At 32.2% G+C, this 26,318-nt stretch overlaps 1 protein-coding gene across 1 annotated transcript in view; it reads left to right on the forward strand.

Moving 5' to 3' along the window:
- The first annotated feature begins 2,826 nt into the window (after positions 1–2,826).
- LOC145692923 (tubulin glycylase 3A-like) overlaps positions 2,827–26,318 on the forward strand; it is a 59,782-nt gene continuing 36,290 nt past the window's right edge. The window contains exons 1-5 of the mRNA XM_081768483.1: positions 2,827–3,637; positions 7,234–7,363; positions 9,839–9,999; positions 19,182–19,388; positions 24,951–25,136. Of these exons, the coding sequence (XP_081624609.1) occupies positions 3,074–3,637; positions 7,234–7,363; positions 9,839–9,999; positions 19,182–19,388; positions 24,951–25,136 (1,248 nt within the window). The 5' untranslated portion in view covers positions 2,827–3,073. The remainder of the gene's footprint in view (positions 3,638–7,233; positions 7,364–9,838; positions 10,000–19,181; positions 19,389–24,950; positions 25,137–26,318) is intronic.

Here is a 26,318-nt window from a genome sequence, read left to right on the forward strand (position 1 = left end):
TCTTTCAAGGCTATTGATAACGGAGATGCCACAACAAAAAGAAATATTTAGCATAATCTTTCGGAACAAGAAACAAGCAAGTCTTTATAACTTAAGTGTTAAAAAATCGACAATCAGTAAACAGTTGAAGCTAGGAGCATTTAAAAAAAGAAAAGAAAAGAAACAAAAAATGCGTAAGAAAATTTGTCTTCCTTCATACTAATAAACATTCTGTAAGAAAGAAAATTGTTGTTTTTCGACACTATTTACAATAGATAATTTTAAAAATTAATGAATACTATGTTCTCAAAATGAAAATGCACTCGAGTAGTCATTTTAGTCAGGAAGAGAAATAAGGACAGGAAAATGATAATGATACATGGGGAGACATTATTGACGGGGATCTAAAAGTAGTAAGCTCCCAGATTCCAGCGTCTGTGGTGATAGTAGATTTATTTTCATCAGAAAATGATGCAGGAAATCTTCCTAGCTATTCCACACGCTCAGAAAACTGCACATTTTTAAAGGACGGTCTTTGTAGTCTGGTGTCAATTCATGTCATACCATGAATCCAACTTTTTCATCTCACCGATTGAAAAAAAAAAATGAAATGAAATCTTTGAGTTTAACGTTCCACGATTATGCCTGTTAGCCTAAGGGAGACCTCACCGATTGTGTGGAACAGCTGAACGATATAGTATGGTGTATGCCTAACTCGTCTGCAGTTGCACGAATACTTTTCCGAAAGATCACTTTCATGATAATATTGACGAGCTCATCAGAATGTGCTGTTGGTCGATGACTGCGGGGTAAACTTTTGAATGTTGTCTCAGCAGAACAGAATTTCACATATCAACGGTTTATGGAACATTCATTCAACACTCCTGCTCAAATGCACTGTCGATGTATTTCTCATCTAGATGTGTAGAATATCCCAGTTTGAACTCGTGAAGGAAAATCACTAGCAATTGTATCCACCATAGAGTAAACTATCACACAATCTGTTGAACATCACACTGCCTTCTGACTGACTGGGCACACCAACCTGTTTTAGCAACATATACACAGTATGTACTGTTTGTGACGCCGTATGCGTTACTTCGGTCCATCTATTGGTTGCGTTGCATAGAATAGTTTCACACCAGAAGTAAAATTACACAAATTCAATAGATAAGAGAGTGTGGGCCATTTTCTCAATGCATATTAAGATAAAAACAAATGTAAAATTAATCAAATATACTTGTAATAAAATGAAAAAATATATTTATATAACAGTATTACAATGTTATAGTGACATTCTTATACATGATTCTTAGTGTTATCGTCAATCGTCTGTTTAATTTCGAACTTAGTGTAATGGTGATAAACTGTGTTGAAAGAAAGTAGTAAATGGTGATAAACTGTGTTGAAAGAAAGTAGTTAGTAATCTGTGTTGGTTCTCGGAAACGGCACACGGTTGTAAGAAGTTGTACGAAGAAGGACTTGGAATAATATTTTCTTAGAATGACATAATGTTTAGTTAGTTTGGTATTAAGATTGGTTGCATGATAGTACCTGTATTGGCTATTATATATTGGGCCAGTTTTCAACAAAAGAAATTAGTTGTTTCATTTAGAATAAATAGAATACACTTTGGTATTTTCATATCTCACTAATTTTCACATTACCACGGCATATTTCAGACAGTTTAATAATAAATATGTTTTTCCGTAGTAGTTACTATTAATAGAATTTCAAAATAATTATAGATTCGAGGAAAACAATTCAGATCTTTTTCATCATTGAAGGCAGTTGTATAACTCTTCTTCTTCATCTCAACTGATGTTACATATTTTGAGGTGCATAAGTCTGAGTAATCTATGTCAATTTTTATATGTATTTCATTTGTAATGTATGTTGATAGTTGATTTGTTTAATAGATTTTTCTTGGAGGCCGTGGTGGCTCAGTGTTAGAGCGTTCACCTATGGTACATAGAGTCCCTGGTTCGATCCCAACTCTCACCAAGTGAACTTTACGGTGGACAAACACCGTGTGCATGTGTTTTCTTGGGTTCTCCCGTTTCCCCCCACTTCCTTCATTCCACTATTATCATTCATCTTATCAGCATCGTCTCTCTTAGACTTGGTACATAATCGTGAGATGTTAAACTAAAATAAGTAAATAAATAAATTTCTCTTATCGTGATCTTGAGGGTTGTCCCAGTAATGGTTGTTTCACTGTATATAATGAATCATTATATCTTGTTATAAGAGACTTTGGTATCGGTTATTATTTTCATTGTGTTTCAAATTATTGATTGATCTGTGATTTATTTTATGTTTCTTTCAATCTGTATGGTTATTGTAGGTAAAACATGTTGTAAAATTGAATTTCTACATTATTCAAAAATTTATTAATAAGAAACTTCTGTGGCGAGATAATGTTAGAACACCACACCATGCAGATGTGAGCAGTGTTACCACTAAAGAGCAGCTGTATTGAAGGACTAAAATTTACGCATTTAGAATGCTACTTTTTATGATGGAGAATTAAACCTGCTTAAAGTAGTAACTTCTTTCACTAAGGAAATTCCATCATTCTTTTAAAATATGCTGTAGAACGTACTTAGTACTTATCTCTTAATTGACAATACATAGATGTCTACTACCAAAATTTCCAGGGAAAGCATTAGAAATTCAATCCATAATACTCAAAATCGCAGGTTTCAATTAGCCAAATACTTCGAGTTCTTGTCATATTACTGCACAAATATTTCTATAGTGAAATAACAATGAGAAGCAAAATTAAATTGCTATGGAATGTAAAATAACTCATTCTTTGAATGTTTATTGGGACACATTGTTGATATAAACGACGAAGAAGAAACAAAATATTTTAAAAAAAATCCACATATGTGAAGTATTCATTAACATTCCTTAAAAGAATGAAGTTCAAAAAGATATTTAATATAAAAATTCTTACAAAAAACACAAACAAGTAAAATGAAAACACAATGATCAATAATAAGAGAATGACAGCTTTGTTCATTAACTTAGTAGTTCCAGAAATAGAGCCGCAAAATAGAGGATTTTGGTGAATCTTACATACTAAAATATGGGTTCTACTAGCCAAAAGAAAAATCCCGTTAGCAGTGATCAAACACCAACAAGAATACGAAGTTCATTACGAACTCAAAGTTCAATACAAACTAAAAGCCCAACAGAAAGTCCAACAAATTCAAGAGGCTCTTCAAGTCCAAGGAAACCATCCACAAATAAATCTGTGTTTGGACAATCATCAGAAAAGTTATTTCGTAGTTTTCTTCTTAGTATGCAAGCACGAACTAAAAAATCGTATTTTCTTCGTACAAGTTCGACAGTTAGAAGCATTAGAATAACCAAAGGTCGTCAATTAGCATCAAATCCAAATGTAAACAGAAAATGTTATTCATCAATTTCAAATGTAAGAAGACTTCAGATCAGAAGATCTCTTCCGAAGAAGCGTATTCCATCATTACAATCTCGGAAACCAAACGTTAAAAGAAAAGCAACCATTAAACGAGCGTCAAGTCTCTTACCACGTGCTCCTTTTCACCTAGCTAAAAACCCTGCATATTCTGTAACGTTATGTACTGATAGTTATTTAGCAGCTAAAGAAAAAGTAGAGAAAGCAATTAAGGTAATAGTCACTTAAATATGATACTAATAGTAAGCTTTTATTGAATTGTGTGTGTCAAATTCTTGGTATTTGTTTTTATTATATTCTATGGAACAATAAGAAACTATAGCAGTAAGAGAAAATGATTATTTGCCTGCTAAAATTTAAAGTATGTGACAAAGTTGTTGAATAAATGCTGTAGTTATGTTTGAAAAGTGTGATATGCAAATATTGCTAAGATCCTTTCTATTTGCTTATTCTTCCACTTTAGATGTTTGTTTCTGTGGAATAGATCTTATATTTCCTTCACCTAAGAAGTTACATTGCTTAGAATTGCATACATTAAATTCTAAAGTGATAATTTTAACTTATTACACATACAACACTTCCGAAATGTTTTATGTAAAAGTTAAAGTGCTGTAAGACTTTTTTTTTTTTTTTTTTTTTTTTTTTGCTAACTAACAACACTTTTCCGATAAACAAAGCAGTTATTTCAGAATGAAGCTGACTTACTTGACATTTTTGTTAAAAGATCGACTTATCTAGACCTGTCTCTTGTGTTGAAGTTTTTATTTATTTATTTATTTATTTTACCAAGTGAGTTACACCGCTTTAACTTTCACTTGTCCATATAGTAATAAATTTTAAAAAGTGAAGATGGAATGTGTGACTGAAACGTATTAAATTATCCGTCTTTCCAACTTGACCATCTCTTTACTTTGGCCGGATATGTGTGAACTTAGGTACATACGAAGTGGATCCGGAAAGTAAGGTTACAACAGCTAGTATTCATTTAAAAAAATGTGTATTTGACAAAATGTCTACAATTACGTATTCAGTGATACAGGGGTTATTTTTAGAAGTAATTGGTGCCATTGTCCGAACATTTGTTAAATCTGGATACTAGCGTCTGTATCCCACAGTCATAAAATTCTAACATCTACTGCTAGAACTACATTTCAACATTGTTCTTGTTCTTTTCATCGTATTAACGGCACATTTCGTTACACGTTATCGACTTATAATGTTCCAAAGCGGGAACAAGTGCTTTGTGAATATCTGCTAGGCATTTATCTTGTGCTTTGAGAAAACATGGTGGAGCGTAGTGTTTGAAGTGGAAAAAGGTAGAAGCTGTATGTTTATAACGATTTTGACTCAACATACCGGCTATCTAAATGTTGAAATGCACTGAGGGATGTTGCCAAAAAGATTGCGTTTCTATCTACATAATGACTGAAAACCATTGGAGAGCTTCTCTGTAGTTACAGGGGAAGGAAACATGGAGAGACTTTGATCCCCTGCTAACAACTTTCTGAAAAAATAAAAATATCATCTTATGTTGTATTATAGAGAATTATACACGAAAATGTTCAAGAACCTAGTTTTTATATTAACAATTTCCTGTGGGAAAACTCCCGAACCTCCCACTCGACTGAGGGATATTCCAAACCTCCGAAAGATCCGCACCCCAGTACACAACTCTTAAATCTGCCCATGCTCTAAACTATATTTATATGTATTAAGGCAAGAAGGCACACACATAAGAAAGAAACAATTCAATATGGCACATCAAAACATAAACTAGATGAACTTGTTTGAAGACATCTAATTTTACAAACAAAAGGCAGGAAAAAGATAACAAAAAGATCGGTGTATTAACTTACAAATTATTTCTACATAAGAAATAAAATATTTTTGTGTGTAAAGCAATTCATCAATTACTGGGAATAAAAATGGATTTATTAAAGGTATTTTAGCATCTGCCATCATCATTGAAAAACCAGAGGCGGTATGGCATACCACCGCATACCATCTCACTTCGACCACTGATGGAGTGCACTTCACATTTGGAGAGATTCTGAATTGGCGTAGCCGTTGTAAACACGTGTTACTTCGGACTAGTCTCCACGTAGCAATGGTTAATAGCAGCGAGAGAGATGCGGAAAACTAACAATGAAATCCAATATATTCAACTTACGCACAAAAGTAATGATTGTCCTCCTACAGGAGTTGTAACATTACTTCATGGATATACCTCGTACTCCTCTGTTATTGTTACGTCGTAAGTTAGTCCTTGTATAAGTTTGCCTCCTTTGTAAGGAAAGAAGAAAAATGTATCTTATTTTCGAATCTTTGGTCAAAATGAGCATACATTTTCAGTCAATGAAGTAGTGAAATATTCTATGCAGAAATGTTACATTAAAAAAAGTTATTTTATAACACGAGTCTAAAGTGAAAGAATATAATTACAAGGAACAAACAATCTACGTTCTAATTAATATACTCCCTTTCAGAGTTATAGGCTGCTGAAAACATGAAAAAAATTAACTTTAAAGGTTCACAGCTCCAAACCTATGACACAAAAATAATGGACTAAACTTTTAATCAATCATGGAAGGAGAATAAATTCAGAATAAAACTTGAATCTGCAATAGAATGAAAGAAATATGAAATAATTTCTTCTATAATGTACATGCAGAAATGGATGCAAGAATTTTATGCCTAGGGAAAAATAATACAACAGGTTGTAATAAAATTCCAAATCTTTCATACACTTATAAAAAATATAAAAATTGTTCAACTTTCTCAATATGCATGAGATGCCAGAGATCGATTTATCTGAATTGTAGTTGAAGACTTTTCTAATTAACACAATAAAAACTAGTTGATAATCTGAAAAAAAAGATTACTTTTAGGTTGACAAATATTAATGGAAACATTCCAATATGATAATGCAAATACAATTAAGTATTAAAAATACCAACACAATTAATTGAAATTTGAACCTCCTAAACTTTAAATCAACAAACCATATAGTATGTATTAAATCTAATACAGTGCAAATCTAAAGACCCAATGCCGAATACAGATACTCTTGTTCTTTCTTGTAAGTTTATAATATATATATATACCTTAAATTCTCTTAAGATTGTGTCAGAACAATACCGACAACGTTTGGGAGGTGATTCCTGACACCAAGATAAGACCAAAAAAAGTATAGACCAATCTGGGTGCACAAATACTCCCTTTCAGAGTTATAGGCTGCCGAAAACATGAAAAAAATTAACTTTAAAGGTTCACAGCTCCAAACCTATGACCCGTAGATGGGTCAAGGCTTCATTTAGAAACTAGTATTTGCCCTATCCAAATACCCATATTTCAGAATCCTGCGGTAGTTCCGCAGCAATTTTTATAGACGTAGTTGGGGAGAACTTCAAATTATATGCCGTAGCCAAACTCCCTATATAAAAATTGTTGTGTGAGTACCGCAGGATTCTGAAACATGCATTTTTGGATAGGTCACATTTTAGTTCCTAAGTGAAGTCTTGACCCAACTACGGTAGGTCCCATAGTATTGGAATTATGGACTTTTAAAGTTCATTTTTTTAATGTTGTCGGCAGCCCATAACTCCGAAAAGAAACGTTTGCGCACCCAAGTTGGTCTATATTTTTTTTGTCTTATCTTGGTGTCAGGAATCACCTTCCAAATGTTTTCGGTGTTGTTTTGAAATACTTTGCATAATGCGACGAAAAGAACTTACTTAAAAGTTCAAAGATATTTTCAACGAACCACTGTTTACATTTTTATTTAATAAATTTATAAACCTTTCTTACAGGAACACAAGGTATTTTTAATGGCTACTGAGTTCTATGCGATTCGTAGAGCTTTAAAAAAGCGAGGATGGGTTGAGAAACCATTACCAGGACATTTTCCTACCAGCACCAGTAAACTTCCACGTCTTCATGGTACGTAAGATACACAATTGTCTTTTTTTTTTTTTTTTTTTTTTTTTAAATGAAAACTTAAGTTTAACTATCCATGATAATACTGTATAGGAAGTTATGATTGGATGGATGATCATTATAACTGGGTAATGGTGGAATAATTCATGAAATGAGAAAGTGGAAAGACGAAAAACCCAGACATAAAGTTGTTCACCTCAGATTTACAGAGCTTGGGATCGAAACACGAATCCTTCACATTAGAAGAGAGCATTCTCAAGTAAGCCACTGTGTTTCCTTAATATTTTCAAGTTTTTAATATTCTCAAAATTTTCAAAAGAAAAACAAAATAGTTTCTCATTTTTATCGTTCTTTGTACTGTAAGGATTTCATTTCATATTTTATTAAAATAGATATATTTGTTAATATTTTACTACAATAATTTATTTTGCAAACAAAAATTTGTTATTACAAATTATTTTCATTTTTGATAATGCAATACTTTTTTTCATTTTAAGAAATATACATACTAGGTGACACAAGGTAAATATAAAGATTGATTTTCAAATTAAAAAAAAAACTTTAAATATATTAGCAAAATGTATGATTTTGATTAGTAATACCTTGCACTCTTTAAGTTTTGACAAAAGATTTTAAAAAATTCTGGTTACTATTAGTATTTCTTTTAAAAAAATATAAAAAGAATAGTTCTTTCTGAAGCTCATATCATTGAAATTTACTTATTTATTTATTTTGTTTTGTTATGTTCGTGTATTTATTAAGCGAAAACCGTATATATATAAAAGCATTCATATCACTAAAATCCATTTTTGGGAGAAAAGTCTCGATAAATCAGTCTAGAAAATAGGAAACTCAAAATGAATTGGCAAATTCCTTAATGTTGTGAATAATCTTTCAAGTATATTTGCTAACATCTTTCGTACTTTGCTAATATGTCTCGTTTTTTGTTATAATGTATGATTGATGTAGAGGTAGATTGCGTTTCGGCTGCCCCTTGCTGGATTTTCCTTGAAGCTAAAGAACAAGTACGAGAGATACAGTATTTTTTTAAGCATGCTAAGTCGTACTGACAAGGGAAGTACTTGAAGTTGTGCGCGGGGATCTGCATGTCTTATATGTCATTGGAAAGGTCACACGGAGTACGCCTGACATGTGAAATATCTCGCTTGAATGGGGCCTCTAGGAGGTGTGGCGACCATTTGAAGATCAGAACAAGGCACGCTACGAAACACAAGAAAACGTCGGCAAAATAGAAAGCGATGATGTAATCGTTTTGAGACGTGGTATAGATAGATTTAAAAGGTAGCTGAATACGAATCTGACATCAAATGTTTGCAAATCAAAATGGCGGATCCAATATGGCGGACACAAATTACTAAAAACAAGCTATGGATTTGAAATTGGGATATTGGGCGTCGCTATATATGAATTGGATACCAAAAGTGTGAAATTCAAAACGGCAGAGAGACTGATCTTACCTCTCACCGCCCTTGAGTTTGAAAAAATATGTTCTTTGATAACTTCCGTATCAATTATTTGATTTTGACACAATATGGTATACGTATTTGATCAGGTTTTCACATAATCTTTGCTGCTTAGGATTGAAGTCAGTCAAATACAGGAACTCACTTAGTCGTTTCTCAGTAATTTAAGAAAAGTGTTATGATAACTTTCATTAAAAGAATCGATTTTAGTTAAATATAGCGTATTTTTTTCTTAGATTTTCCCATCGTCTCAATTGCTTGAAATCCAACTGGATTTAATAATGAGAGAGTATATTTTCCCATTTTATAGCACAAATTTATTTTTACAAAACTCTGTTTTAAAAAAAATAATAAAACATAGTATGTATTCGAGGTTAAGGACTTACTCATATAGTTTGGGGTTGAAATTAATGAGTAGGAAGAGGGAGGCTCGCTCTTTTAACCCCTTTCTTCATGATTTTTTTCTTTTAGCGAAAAAAAATCAGTATTGAAAATCCTCATATGGGAACTTGAAAAATGAATTAAAACTTGAATTTTAGATTTTTCACTTAATTCTGACGAGAAATAAGTAAGTGCCAAACATGACACACTTACAACTCACAAAGAACATGCCAGATGACACCAAAATATCTTATTCATACACGTCAATATCTTACACAGCAGACAAAACAGTCATTTGATGCCTTTGATAAATCAGGAAAAAGCTAAAGTGAAAAAAGGGTATGTGCCATATATGGCACGGCATGCGGTAAGGGGTTAACAATGCACAGTAACACTAAAGTAATAAAAATTTTAATTACTTATTCATCGGTATTTTGTTTGCAAGTTTATTACATCATTTTCCCTTGCTTTCACTTGTTATTCTGCAGAAGCCAAGATTACTATAGACGGAAGAGAAGTTTATAATCTCTTTAAATGTATATTACAATGATGACATTTTTTATTTGTCTGGAATGTAAAACTTTTTATAAAAATACGTTATTTGTTACTCTAGATGTTGATTCGGAAGATCGAACGATTAATGAAATGATGGCTACAGCTCTTTCCGGCGTTTATCCTGATCTTATATGGACAATGAGAGATTTTCCATTTTGGAGCCATACAGAAAAATGTCAACTTATGAGTAGATTCCCTTCAGTAGCTTTTACCAGTAAGGTAAGATATATCTATTCTTGTGCTAATAGTTTCGTATGACATATTGAATTATTTTATAAAAAGAATCTTGTACGGATAGGGTCTTATATTTAGTTTACATAGGAATGTGTTCAAATAATATTAAATATTCATATGACACAAGATATAACTGCTGTTGAAGGTATAAATACGAGCATATCTCGAAAAGATTCTTTACAAAATGATAAATGCATATGAGAAAGAAAGTTAGTTTTTCCAGCACCATTATGACAATCAATATATATGTACACTGATGAGTGGGACAACTTTAAATTGGTAAATAATGGATGTTATTAAATTATCTTAATTGTTAACGTTCTTAAAAACATCGACATTGTACATTATATCAACAATGAGAACTAGAAGAGAAAACTTACAAAGAAAGTGCACTATTCGTTTTAACAAGTTGGAAACTAAACCTATCCCATCCTAAAAACATGAAAAAATAAAGTGTTAATAAACCGAAAAAGTCTCATTGTCAACGTAGTAAATCGGTTACGATCACGCCGGTTTTGGTGGCATGGTATTGTAATACAGCTCTCTTACAGGCAAGATAATGTGATGGGAAACGATCTCTGCAGTAAGGGATGATCTGTGGACTCGTCAACTGCACCAGATTCAACCCCCGATCGTAGTTTGGAGCCTATACTAATAGTCTTTCATAATCTTGGTGATGTACAAGGACGCAAATTACAAAAGCTCAAAAAGATTTCTGCTCATTAACTCTTTAGCATTATAACCGCTTCCCGGTTATATATACTCTTTTGTCGCCGACTATACAAGGCAATTTAAGGAAAAATCCATTTTAATATATTTTTGTGCTCTAGAAAAAAGCTTTCTGTATGTTGGTGAACATTGATGAGAAACCAATTTCCTTCAATCGTTGTAACCAACAGAAAAGCGTTCCTTCATTTCAGTCCTATTTTCATAGCACCAGGTGTGAGCAAGACAGATAGGCTCCAGTCGACAGTCGACACTATTGCTAATCACAGTTTATTTGAACTAAAATACTCTTATATGTACGGTATTTATACATATTTAGTGAGTTTTTGGACATTTTCATTTAGTTAATTAGCAACATTTACATGCTTGGGAAACTGAAATCAGCAACTCTCTCATGAAACGTAGTTGTCCGATAAGAGACTCAATGTTGCTAAAACTAAATATTTTACTTAGAGCATGGTTTCTATATGTTTTATATGTATAATTGCGTTTGCTCATCTTGAGTATTTGAACAAACTACTGTCAACCCTTCGGGATTTTCCCTGTTGAAAGAACAATACATCAGCCACCTGAGCCACCTTAAAGAACAGTGTGCATTACATTAAGAAGAAAAAATGAAATCTTTGAGTTTTACGTCCCACGATTATGCCGGCCAAGCTAATGGAGACGGCGATTATGAGAAATGAATGGAATGGTGGAATGAAGAAAGTGGTAGGAAACGGGAGAACCCCAAGGAAACCCACGCACACGGTGTTTGTCCATCACAAAGTTCACTTGGCGGGAGCTACATTAAGAAGAAGGAACAGCGACAAGTTATCCTCTTCTGTAGAATATTTTGTACACCGAAAACTCCATACTAAAATGGATTTAATGCTATATTTAGATCGTCAAGAATCCACATCTACATCTTCGCCAGGAAGTGAAGCTGCTGCTCCAGCTTTTATCCTCTTCAAATAGTGCAAATAGCATGGAAAATTGTAAGATGAAAATGTGAAAGTTCATAAGTGAACCACGTTCGAAAGGGCATTTCATAGAAATTCGTTAAATATTTTTAATTATTATTTGAAATTATAATCTCTTTCAATTTTGTGGAAATTTTTTGTGTGCTGTGTGAGTGTGTGTTTTTATTACACAATTCAAATTACCAATAAATCTTCATTATCCAGGTAATATATATTTTTTTTATATTCGTATGATTGAGGACGTCTCGTAGTCATATTGAAGTGCGTGCATACATTCTAAACATTCCGAACCATGGCTGAATAACAAGGGAAATATAGCTATAATTGTCTGCCAGAGGATAATCGGTTACAGCGTTCTTTTATAATAACAGGTATTCACTTACGTACCTATAAATACTGATATATTTGGTGTAGATGTACGAGTTATATTACTTTTGAGTTACATTTAAGTGAGCTGCCGGACGATATAACACATATGTCTGCAGAAGATACGAAATTGAATTGATATAACTTGTTTCTAAAAAAAATTTTCCCTAAAGTTTTTTTTTATTAGATTTTTCCGTTTATTATTTGGCAAAATTAACGCAAAAGCAATCAAGAAAAGATTCGAGAGATTCACTATTGCATGTTCAAGTTATGATAAAAGTTTTGATATGATCTTCTACTCGTGTAAAAACAACAAATATATATATATATATATATATATATATATATATATATATATATATATAATTAGTTGAGATTTTCTTTGTTTTTACTAGTATTTAATTTGTTTGTAGTGACTCAAATGTGTCACTACACAAATATAATTAGTTCTGTACGTAAAAAAAAGGCATGTGGTTATTTTAAGGTTGTTAAAACTAATACATATAAGGCTGAAATAGACCTTTATATTACATCATTACGGGAAAGCGGTTCAACCCAGAAGCGTCGGGTTTTGAAAATCATTGATGCTCTAATTCACAGTGCACAATCGGGGATTTGGAAGTATTCCCACGGCAAGGATTTCTTTAAAAAAAAATACATAGTAAATCAGATCAGGGGAATAGAAAAATAAAAAAAAACGAAATAATAATAATAATAATAATAATAATAATAATAATAATAATAATAATAATAATAATAATAATAATAATAATAATAATAACTAGCAAACCCGCACGTCCTGTGCAAGCGCAGAACACTTACTCGAATTTAAGACGTCCTCGAACCTAAGATGCACCCCGATTTCACTGGATTAAATTAAGGGAAAATAGTAATATGTTCCGTTTTCACTATTACTAAAGAGCTCTTTGATATTGGTCATTTTCGGTGATTTTTATATATCCCTCTCCCTCCCCATGTTGCGGGGCACCACATGATAAAAACTATCCCAGATCCGGATGTCATGTATGTTGAAAATTTGATCGAGATCAGTTGGGTGGTTCAATAGTTAAGTTCTATTTATTTTTATATATTTATCTCTCCTTATCCTTCCCTCCCCTAGGTTATACCGGCAAAGTGAAAATATTAAAAAAAAAAACTTTCAAGGCTCGAACGTCATCTATGTTGAAAATTTGATAGAGATCGATCGGGTGGTTCAAGAGTTATTAAGTTTTATTTATTTTTATATATATCTCCCCTCCCCTCCTCCTGCTCTAAGTTCTACCGTCAAAGAGATATGATAGAAACCACCCCAGGTCCGAACCTCATTTATGTTGATAATTTGATTAAGATCGGTTCGGTGGATTAAGCGTGATGAAGTCACAAAGACAGTCACTTTCATTTTTTTTTTTATTTTTTTACATATATGCCCCTCTTCCCCTCCCCTACATTGTGCCGTTGAAGTAAATTGATGAAAACATTCCAGGTCCGAAACTTATCTATGTTGAACTTTTGATCGAGATTGGTCGGGTTGTTCAAGAGTTATTAAGTTTTATATATTCACCCTCCTCTCCTCTCCTTCCGTCCCCTAAGTTTTACCATCAAAATGAAATAATAAAGAACTTCCTAGGTTCGAACTTCATCTATGTTGAAAATTTGATTGAGATCAATAGGGTGGTTCAAGAGTTATTAACTCACGAACATGGTCACTTTTATTTTTATATTTATAAACTTTTGTATATCTCCCCCTCCTCCCCATCCCCTACGTTGTTCCGTAAAAGTGAAATATTAAAATCCATCCCAAGCACGAACGTCATCTATGTTGAAAATTTGATCGAAATTGGTCGTTTGGTTCAAGAGTTATTAAGATTTATTTATTTTTTTATAATCCCTCCACCTTCCCTAAGTTTTACCGTAAAAGTAAATAGCTAAATACACTCGCAGGCCAGAACTGCATCTACGTCAAAAATTTGATCGAGATCAGTCGGGTGGTTCAGGGGATTAAGAGTCACAAACATAGTCACTTTCAAATTGGAATCTGAAGTTTTTTGTTCACAGACATCGCTATTAATATATAGATAATAATAATAATAATAATAATAATAATAATAATAATAATAATAATAATAATAATAATAATAATAATAATAATAATAATAATAATAATAAATGTACTGAATATCAGCGCTCGAAGTATAAATAAGGAATTAAAGCTTAGATGGAAAAGTGAAAATTATACAAATTTTACGTATAATAGAAAATCGTCGGATCGAACACAATCAACCGAAAGGTATGATAAAAATACTATCTCCAAAGAATTTCTGAGGGAAGGTAACTTAAGTCAGTAATATATAAATATTTTACTGAACAACATTAAGAAGAAAAAATGCAGTCCGACAAGGAGCACAATTTACTTTCCTCCAAGAAGTTTGAAAATAAAAATGCAAGTAAAAATTGTATCTTAATTGTAAGACAAAAAGATACATAAGAAAATATATCATAATAAATAAACTCCATGGTTCTGGATAATCACAATAACATTTAAAACAGATTTCTGACCAGAACAAAATGAATTATTTAATAACTATACGTTTTTTGTTACAGTTTCAAGGACCTAACGTCCTCTTCATCAAACATTGAGAAAAGACAGATGACAGTTCTCGTCCGTCATCTGTCTTTTCTCAATGTCTGATGAAGAAGATGTTAGGTCCTTGAAACTGCAACAAAAAACGTAGTTATTATATAATTCATTTTGTTCTGGCCAGGAATGTGTTTTAAGAAAATATATCAATTGATAATTTCTAAATATATATAAATCGATCAAATAATCATATTTGCACTATAATATTATATAACGGAAATAATATTTTATAGCTTAAGGTGGATAATATATAATTACAATTCCATTTACATCAATTATACCAAGAACAAAATTTATTCGCTCAAAATCATAAAACTAAACTTATTATATAATGTCAATATTATATTTTAATTATTAGCGAAGACTATAACAAGTATTTAAAATAAATAATTAACAAAATAAAGTTTTCAATAATAATTTCACAATTTTGCAGCTACAAACTAATTTAGAAATTGTCTTTAAATTTGTTCGGTTCTTAATAAAAATTAGAAATTTTGAAATCAATAATAGTCTGTAGCAGTGATCGCCAAACCATCGATCGCAAGCCACTAGTAGCTTGCGGGGACATTAACATTGAATAGTTTGATATTATATTTACTAGAAATAAACAAATTTAAGATTTTTTTTTTTAAAAAAGTTGGTAGTTCTTTTGGTTAGTAGCTCACAGTAGAAGTTAAAAACGATACGGTATCTGAGAAGCTTCATAAGTTTGGCGATTACTGATTTATAGGGTAATTGTCCGAAAGGATCTTTCTAATGACAATCATCTTCACGTTTTGTTTTGATTCTTCTGTTTATGATCTTGAACTGTGTTCGTATTTTTTTTTTTTTTTCATTTGAACTCTTTTATGCTTTGATTTAAAATTTTTGGTTTCTCTTAGTATTTACTTCTTGTAATTAATATTTAAGATAATTTATTAAAACTATTAGTTTTTTTATAATGAATTTATTCATTTTATCATACTTTGAAAAATGTCTAAGTGTATATTAATAACCTTTTTTTCCCATTTTGATACAATCTATTTTATTAATTGAATACATTGTATTTTAGACGGAAATTATTTTATAATTTGGACTAATATCATTTGAACATATATGATTAAATAAGAAAATTAATGAAGTTAATAATGTTTCAAATTTTACATGCTAATACTCTAAATCTCTATGGATGTATAATTCCTTTAACTGAAATACTTCTTTAGCTACAGGAATTTGCATATGTTTATAATAATTAGTTAAATCTTCCACTTATTGCGTTCTACTGTAGTTTTTCGAAGCAATTTTACCCCTCCTTACTAGAAAACCATCTCATCTCAAAATATCATCTTGCAGTTTTGCGTGTACAGGATTGAAGAAAGGTAGGATCACAAATCTAATAAATAGGTTTCTTGTACTTCATGAAGAATTCCTTCCTTTTCTGCGTGCCACGTACGTACAACTCCACGAAGTGGGCCAAAGTTTGGTGTATAATTCATAAACGGACACAGTTGTTGTTTCTAAGTTTGTGGCTTAAAAATTAACCTTGGAAATAGAAACATGATATCACATTCAAGATCTACAGTACTTAAGTATATTAACCAATCTCAATAATTGTTCACTAACTTTTACGGTAAACACCTTTATTTATAACATACTAAGTGCCAGCCACTACGAAATCCATCATAATAGTACAAACCACTAGGATAGAGTTTAAACCTTCTGAAACTTTTTTTTTTAATAACAATACCCTACTATTACATCTTCAAATTCAAAAGTAGACAGTAGGGAAGTATTGAAAATTGACCAATTACTTACAAAACATCACAATGAATCAGTTCTGATCTGTCAAAGATTACTCTTTCGTGTTCAACTTTACTGTTTGAAGGGTTTGTTATCTCCTGATGATATCACGTACTTTAATTTCTTTCCGAATAAAATTTATTTTTTATTTATTTTTCAATTTCAATTTTACGCACGTAATTATGGTAATTATTTTGTCCGGTTTGATGGACTATTTCAAATTAATGTAATTTATTTGTTATTTGCATGCATATATTATCATTATTGCTATTTATCATACGCGTATAACTGGAAAAGTAAAGTTGATTTGTGTGTTTAAAATCTATATTGTGTGTAAATATCTGTATTTGCTTTTGATTTGAGTTGTACTTCATTATTATCAACAAAAAGAAAGGAAAGAAATTCATCGAATTTAAAGGATTAAAAGTTAATTCGAATTTGTTATTCTAGAGCTAACAAAACTACAAAACCTTTATCAAATTTACTTTATTATTTTAGTTTTGCAGGTATTCAATTAGATATCTTTTTTGGTCCTGAATAAATATGTAATCGATGCAATTGTAAACCCGTAATGTGTAAATCTGAACAGTTTATTTGGTGTCCAATACATTAAATTTTATGGTAAGAATCGCAATTGCGTTAAATAAATATTATATGTCATTCTGTTCATATACTGTCGGAGCTTTTAATGGAACAAAGAACATCCTTCGATGTTTATATGTATTAATATCCATCATCATCATCATCATATGTATTCTGCCATTATTGGCAGGTCACTTGCTGCAGCTAAAAAGCTTCCCTGCGCCACGGTCTTGCGCTAACGCCTTCCTCTTCACGTATGATTTTTCTGTTTTGATATTGTCCATTAATTGTAGTCTCCTTCGCCCTCTCCTTCTCTTTCCTGCCACCATATCCTCTAGCACGTTCTTCCTGATACTGTTCCTTCTTATCAAATGTCCCAAATAGTTTCTCTTTCTCTTCTTAATAATATCTAAAATTGTTTTTCCCCCCACACCATTGCTAACACTCTCTCATTCCCTTTCCGCTCGATCCAGCTAATTCTCTCCATTCTTCTCCACATTGACATTTCGAAAGCTTCTAGTCATTTTTCATCATTTTTGCGTAATGTTCATGTTTCTGAGCCATACAGTACAGTACTCACTAGAAACTTCCACAATCGCACTAGAAACTTCCAGCTGTTGCAATTTTGTTAATCGTTCCATCTGATGACATAACAAGTTTTAAACCAATTGATGACTGTGATTTATGAATAATGAATACATAAGGGTTGTCTAACTATTTATGGGAATGAATTCTTTAATAAACGTAGTAAATTAAATGAATATTGCTTTCTGACAAATTTCATTTATTGTCACTGCATTATATACACAAATGATTTTATACACCAGTATATCCGATTAGTTTACGACTAACTGAATCAATCAACTCCATGTTCTAATGAAGTAACTTGGTACTTTGGTTATCTCTATTTCAAACTATGTTGTTTGGTAATTTATGAGACTTGTCTTTTAAGTAAGTATAATTTTGAAGCCTCCCCGCAGCAGTGTGACAGTCGGCATCTCGCGCATGAGCGCTGTGTACCTACATCTCTTGTTAAGCCACAAACACCATTACGAAGACATTTCACCGTGTTCACCGTGAAATACGCGCTGTGATCGTTTTCTTTGTGTTAAAGGCATGAAGGGGTTGAAATTCTTTGCCAGATTAGTGAAGTATACGAGGAAAACATTATCAGTGATGGAATGGTTCGGAAATGGGTTAGAGCTCTTAAAGATGGCCGTACGAATGTTCATGGTGAGGAACGAAGTGAACGACTTTTCTATCAACACTGAAAGTTGTCGAAAAAGTGAGAGGGAACAGACGCTTTACGATGTTGTCGTTATCTGTTATTACTCATTTTATTTTCTCTATACACTTCAATAACCTGGCGATGAATTTCAGCCCTCTTCACGCCTTTAGCACTAAGAAAACGAATCACAGCGTGTATTTCACAGTCGGCGGAGATTTCTTTAATTACTCACAAACAAACGTAAACACGGTCGAATGTTTTTGTAATGGTGTCTGTGGCTTGCCAACAGATGAAGATACACAGCACGTATGCCAGGGATGCCGACTACAGCGCTGTAGCGGTCAAATTTCAAAACGGTATTTACTTAAAAAGACACGCCTCGTATATCTTTATTAGTATTTGTCTGTGGGAACTTCTCCTTTCACATCCCATTCTTCGATTCGACGAAGTCAGAAAATAAAATCTCATCCTGTTTATTACTACGTCACATGACAAAGACAAACGACGATTGATAGGATATAATTTACAATGTAAGATACTGGAAAGATGACTACTGGTTTAAATTAAAAGAAAATTTGATAGAAAATTGAGCTTCCTTTCGCTAAAGCATCAAAGAATGATACATTAACTTTTCGATTAGCTAGAAAAGAAGAAATATTAGTAATAATGCTGAAGTTATTACAATTGATCGCATATTCCGTTTTCAAAGTTATTTCTTATTTATGACCTCATCTCCTCTATCAATTCAGATAGTAATTTATTAAGAAGGTGAAAATTACGAAAAGTTCAAATCTTATTTCAAAATGCATCTTATTATTAAATCGCTATTCCCGCTTATGTCTAGATATAGAAATACTTCATAAATATCTTATTTTTGCCTTTTCAGACTGGACTGAAAAGAGTAATGGATGACGCCAAATGGTTTCACTATTCAGGCAATGTTGATACTTTTTTCCCACGATGTTACATTTTGGATAAAACACAAGGGGAAGGTGCTGAATTCTTGAAAAATTATCGTTTAACAGCTTGCATTAGCTACCTGCGATGGTTAGTTATCCCAGGAAACAGAAAAAAAATTACTAAAAAAGGTCAGGTGAGATATCAAATTGAACTAAATTTCTTGAACAACATACCTCATAGCTAGTAACTTTCGTCTCACACTATTTGATAGAAAAAAATATTATTTCCAAAACTATTTAGTAAATTATGTGATACAGAAAAATGACTATTTTTAGATTATAAAATATTTATTATATAGAGTATTTTGTTAATAAATTCGTCTAGACTATTCATAAATATTAATATTGAAAATAAATAAATTTTAAAAATCTTATCACAATATTGCAAGCGGTGCTTATATTCAATGAGAAAAGACAGAAAGGCTATTACTCACCGCAAAAAATATGTAGCAGAATTTTCTTCTACATGCAACAGGTAGCGCTTTCGGAAGATGCAACTTCCTTCTTTAGCCTGTGGAGACTTCAAAAAGGATTTAAAAAAAAAAAAAAAACATGAAGGAAGATTTAAAAATGGTTAAGAGGTTAGGATATGTAAAAAAAAAAAATCTTCTGTCAAACATTAAAACACACGGGAATAGAAACTCACTGACATTGTACACTGCTGCTCACTGTTTTCTGTTCTTCCTTTCTAAATGGTGAAAGTATGTAGTGAAAAGATTACTCCAAATAATATTTATTTCTCCTCTATCCAGGTTAAGTGAGTTGGAGTTGAAAATATGCTTGAATTCCTTTGTTGCTGTAAATTCCATCCATTTGGCATCTTTTGATGTTGTTGAAATGTATCCATCAATATCAGTAGACCTGGTTCTACAGACAGTGGAAATGGCTTTACTTAAATTAAAAGTGAACCCATACGAAATCCAATTAATCTCTCGACTTATAGCCTTATGTCTAAGGAACAATTTCTTCCAATTTGCAGACACCACTTTTCGACAGGACGATGGATTAGCTATGGGTAATACCCTTTCTCTAATACTTTCTAATTTGGTACTGGACATGTTTGAAACAAATATCCTTCCTAAATTTCCTTGTATTAGATATTTTCGATATGCTGATGATACTTTGATTTTGTAAAGGACCCTCAAGAATTAAATAAACTGTTCGATGAGTTTAACACCGTAGAATAAAATTTCGAAGGAACTTGAAGAAAATGGTGCTCTTAACTTTCTTGACATTACCATTAAAAACATAACAATAAAATTGTTAGTTCGGTATAGCGCAAACCTTCTGCTGGTACAAAATATATCAACTTAAAATCATCACATTCATGGCATCAGAAATTAAATGTTTGGAAAAACCTTTTTATAAGAGCTCTTTTACTTTCAGACCTCTCTGAGGATCTCAACAAGGAAATACAGTATTTATTACAAATTGGACAGGAAAATGGTTTACAAAAATCTTTATTGTTAAAATGGTACAAACAGGTACAACAGGAGATCGTCGGCACCCACCATCAACCAACGACAGTAGCTGGCACCGACCCGTAGCTGACAGATGGATTGGTCCCTTTGGTTCCACATTTTTTCATCAAAAATTAAGAAGATTCTGCAAAGACACAACATCAAAATTTCAGAAGTTCATCCAAAACCTATAGATAAACATATAACCAATTTTAAAGCATTTTTACTGACCCTTTACAAAGCAGTGGCGTCTATCGAGTGAAATGTCAGTGTGATAAAGTGTATATAGGTCAAACAAAAAGGAACATTTATACTAGAATAACTGAGCCCGTTCGTACCTCGAAATCTCGGAATCCGCAACAGTTATCCGGTCTAGCAACGCATCTTACATGTTAGAGTCTATAACCATCATATCGTGGAATCATGTTTAATTGAAAAAGCAAAAACAGCAACGGAACAAAAAATTAAAGAATCATTATATTCACAAAGAAAGGCCCTCACTTAACCTGGATAGAGGAGAAATAAATATTATTTGGAGTAATCTTTTCACTATATACTTTCACCATTTGGAAAGAAAGAACAGAAAACAGTGAACAGCAGTGTACAATGTCAGTGAGTTTTTATCCCCGTGTTTTAATGTGTGACAGAAGATTTGTTTTTTATACTGTATATCCTAACTTTTTAACAATTTTTTAACCTTCTTTTATGATTTTTATCCTTTTTGAAATCTACCACAGGCCGAAGAAGGAAGTTGCATCTTCCGAAAGCGCTACCTGTTGCATGTAGAAGAAAATTCTGCTGCAAATTTTTTGCGGTGAGTAATAGCCTGTCTGCTTTTTCTCTTTAAAAATCTTTATTAAAATCAATATCTTCAGATGAGATTTTAAGAATTGTTTGGTCTAAGTGAGAAGTAGTCATTTTTTGTTAGTCTTCAATTAGAATACACAGAAAGATAAGTATGAATTTTCATAATGAACTTAATAATTATATGTTATGGATAAACTTCGGATCGATATGCCAAAACATAACCGTCAAAATATGCATGCAACTGTGCATTAAAAATGCGTAAATATGCACTAAATAAATACATTATAGACAAAGATATCTAATGATCCTATTCTATCTTTTATTGCGCGAGTTTATTATGTACATTATTGTAAATGACCATGCTTAATATGAGTGAGTTAAAGTACAAGAAACTAGTGTAAGTGTAGAACAAAGTGATTTATAGGACTGTGTCTTCGTTTCTGTTTAAACAACAATTGGAGTCCAAAATCTCACCCATAACTTCCGAAGTTTTGAGTTGCAATAAACAACTAGGTATTCTTAAATATTTTATGATAAAAGTGGAATTGTGCCTGACATTTAACACACTTTTGTTCATAGAAAATGTTCTCTCTACGTCACATGTTGTCAGAGGGCAATCTGTTATTGATGAAACATTACTTGCTGAGAAATCAGGATATTATTGATTTTTTGTTCTTTGAAGCACGTAATTTACATTTGATGCAAAATTTAATCTCTTTTTTTTTTCTTTTTCTTCTCATTGGCTACCTTTCACATAAGTTCTTATCCAACTGATCTGAATTTGCGTTGATATTGATTGCAACAATTCTAAATTATATTCTTCCCATTGTATTAATCATTTTGGAAGTTGATTGAGACGAGGATTGATAAATAAATATAAGCTAACTTTTGATACTGCTGTTATTGCAAGTCCCATTCCTTCACGAATACTCTTAGCTTTTTCGGGATCCAAACAACTCAGTAGCTGAAATGTGAAAAGCTAAATCAGACGAGATTTCGTTTGGGTTAGAACTAGTGATGACTATTAAAAATTATACTAGTAATACATAATGTAATTCTTCAGATAAAACAGTGACTACATGAAAAAAATTAACTTGGTGCTCCAATGATATTGAATGATATTTTCAGTGGGGGAAAATGTTTCAATCCACGTTCATGTAGATTCATTTTCAAAGTTTGGTTGAGAAGGACAGCGTATATTTCTATACACTATTTATACAATTTAGATAAAGTTTCCAAATTTGCTATTTCCTGGGCTAAACAATAATTACTTGCTACATAAATACTTGCTAAATAATAATTACATTTAGATATGCTATTTATTAAGATAGCTTATTGATATCACATTAGAATAAAAAACATGCAAATATGCAAAAATCTGAAATTTAATTATAAACTATTTGATTGTGTGTCATTGAATGCATCAACTTTTCCTCTTCTAAATTTATTGATACTTTACTACAATTTCTCTTAACATTTTATATGTTGTTTTAGCTACAAATCAGGCCAAATTACTGTCAAATGAGGGAAGGTTATATATGTTTGCAGGTGATTATATAGTTATGTGTCAAAACTGATTCTCTCTGCTTTTTATCAAAAGGTTCTGAATGAATTGACCAAGTAAAGAATAGTATTTCTCGTTTACATTAAATAACTTTCAGCTTTAAGCTAAAGGAAACCATACTTTAACAATAAATAAACCCAAAATATGCTCTTCTTTCTCTTGTCTACTTTATTCTGACTTTATTGAATAGTTACCAATAGTCAAATTTTCACTCCCTACCTGGTAGCTGCGAAAGACCATTGTACATATGTTCTCTTTCTGCTGTCAGCAAACTAGTGAAAAATAGAGTGGTGGTTTCCCGTTGACTTCCACCATTGAAATGAAAATGGCATTTCAGGAGGAGGTAGAATGATTAGGTGTATACGGTTTGTAGATGATATGGTGCTTGTTGCGGAATCTGAAAAGAAAATCAAAAAGATGTTAGAAAACTTGAGGAAGGGCTGTGAAGAATATGGGATGAAAATAAATGATAGAAAGACAAAAGCCATGGTGATTGGAACGAAGGAGTCGGTGTCAAATATAGAAGTAGAAAAGAGAAAATAGAACAGATGACTAGTTTTCGATACTTAGATAGTATTATTAGTATTGATATGAAATGTGAACGTGAAATAAAAGCAAGGATAGGAATGGCGAAACAAATCTCTAGGAGAAAGAAAATACTATTTTGTGGGACCTTAAATAAAGATTTGAGAAAAAGACTCATAAAATGCTTCCTGTGGAGCAGTATTGTACTGTATGGGTCAGGATATTACGCAAAAATTGCGAAAAACGATTGGACGCTTTCGAAATATGGGTATGTAGAAGAATGGATAGAATTAGCTGGGTCGAGCGGAAAATGAACCCCTCAGGGTTTTAGAAATTGTAGCGAAGAAAATAACAATTTTAGGTATTATTAAGAAAAGAAGGAGAAACTGGTTGGGACATTGGATAAGAATTAACTGTATCATGAATGACGTGCTAGAGGGTATGGTGGCAGGAAAGAGAGAGAGGGGGCGAAGGAAACTACAATTAATGGACGATATCAAAACAGAAAGATCATACGTAAAGACGAAGAAGTTAGCGTGGAGTTTGGAAGCTTCTCAGTTGCGGCAAATGACCTGCCAATAATGTCAGAATACCTATGATGATGATGATGATGACCTGGTACCTGATCTTGGGAATACTGTCATTGAAAGCAAGTATGTCTAATTATTAAGACTGTGCAATAAGTTCAAATACAAAATGAAATGAAATGAAAGTTTTGAGTTTTGCGTCCCACGATTATGCCGGTTAGGCTAAAGGAGACGGTGATGATGAGAGATGAGTAAAATAGTGGAATGAAGAAAGTGGGAGGAAACGGGAGAACCCCGAGAAAACCCACGCACACGGTGTTTGTCCACCACAAAGTTCACTTGGCGGAAGCCGGGTTTGAACCCAGGACCCCAAGCACAAGAGGTGAACGCTCTGCCACAGAGCCATTGTGGTCCCAAGTTCAAATACAGAAGCAGCGAACAAAGTGAGTAATTTAAGAATTATTTATAAGCGTTATTTTAATAGTAAAATGAATTTTCAGAAGTATTATTCATTATTTTGAATTGGAAGTATTTTCGACAAGGTACCAAGAAAGCAGTGAAAATGTAACTATTTGTGACTATTCAATAAAGTCAGAATATGATAGAAAAGAGAAAGAATAGTGTTTAATCACTTTACATTAACTCAATGGAAATAGATTACTATTCAAAAGGTTTTACCTACTATTAGTGTTAATTCAATTATGAATATAATTATGCACGTTTCGAAAGCTGTTTACTAATATTACTTATGTTCTACTTTCTTAGTTTGAGAATTTTGGTAAGGTAAGCATTGCGCGTTTTATTTTATTTTAGATTCCGTGGAAACCAGCAGATTATGCCTTGGAACAAGTAAATCATTATTTGGATTACTTAGAGCACGGGGATATCGACTATCCAAAAGACTATCATGTTTCTGAAGAATATTGGGCCGAATTTTACTCCTACTACAGAAGAGCAGTCTATGGTGAAGAAGAAATATCTGTAACATTTCATTTAAATGTTAGATTTACTTGAATTTATTTTAATACTGTATATTAAATTGTTATATTATTGTTATATTATGAAGGACATGTTAGTTAGATATATTGGATGCACAAAATTCTCGTCATATTCGATAAAAAGTAATTCTAAAGGTAAAAATAAAGCAGATAAACTAAATGACAGAGTATTCTCTGTAGATTCCTTTTGAACTAAAAAATACAGGGTTACGCATAAGTCGGTTTACCAATAAACAAAATTCAAGCTTAATACTCATCAAACCACAATAAATCTGAGCCTTAGCTGCCGATAAAAGAATAACGAGTATATTTTTTCCAAGGTCATACAACAATATAACGAGCCCTATCACTCAAACATATCACTTACCACGAAGCATAATCATATCATAATATTAATGTCATTTCGGAGAGTAAGCTGACACTTGCACTACCTTGTACATATCAAAGTAACAAAACCACTTAGACACTGAAAACAACATTTGATAGATGAATATTTATGTCTATCGTGAAACTATGATTGCCAGCTAGGAGACTCGGCTTCAAACCACATTACCTCCTAAATATTTTCTCCATGTGCTTACACAGGGGGCACGCTGCCTCAGTGATATAGCACTTTCCTTTGGTGCGTGAGTTCTTTGGTTCAATCCCCGGCCAAGTAACTTCGTGGTGGACAACATGGTGTCCGTGGGTTTTCTCGAGGTATTCCAGTTTCCTCCCATATCCTCGTCCACCAATTCTTCCATCGTCATTCACTTGCCTTAAGAGCCTGACATGCTAAAAATAATACAAAATTTACCATATTTCTTTTGCTTGTTTTTCATAAATGAAAGAAGATAAAATAAATGAAACTTACCACAATCATAGATAATGTTACTCTACAACAGAAAATATGATCCTGAAGAATTTTCAGCATTGCCATCCATAGAAATTACAGTGTTACCAGAATAACATTTCTCCCAAAATCTAAGTTAAGGCAGCGACTAGAGGAACGAACTCAACTGCATTTGATTACGTATCATGTTGTTTTGGTATGATGTGAACTACTTTTTAAATAACATTACTATTTAATTTTAATAACTGTATGTTAAAACTATTTTATTTATGAAAAACTAAATACAACTATTATTTATAAAGTAGTCGCTGTCTTAACTTAGATTTTTGGGGAAATGTAATTTTGGCAACA

This window comes from Thermobia domestica, chromosome 8 (assembly GCF_964235325.1).
Source record: "Thermobia domestica chromosome 8, izTheDome1.hap1.1, whole genome shotgun sequence".
Classification (NCBI taxonomy): Eukaryota; Metazoa; Arthropoda; class Insecta; order Zygentoma; family Lepismatidae; genus Thermobia; species Thermobia domestica.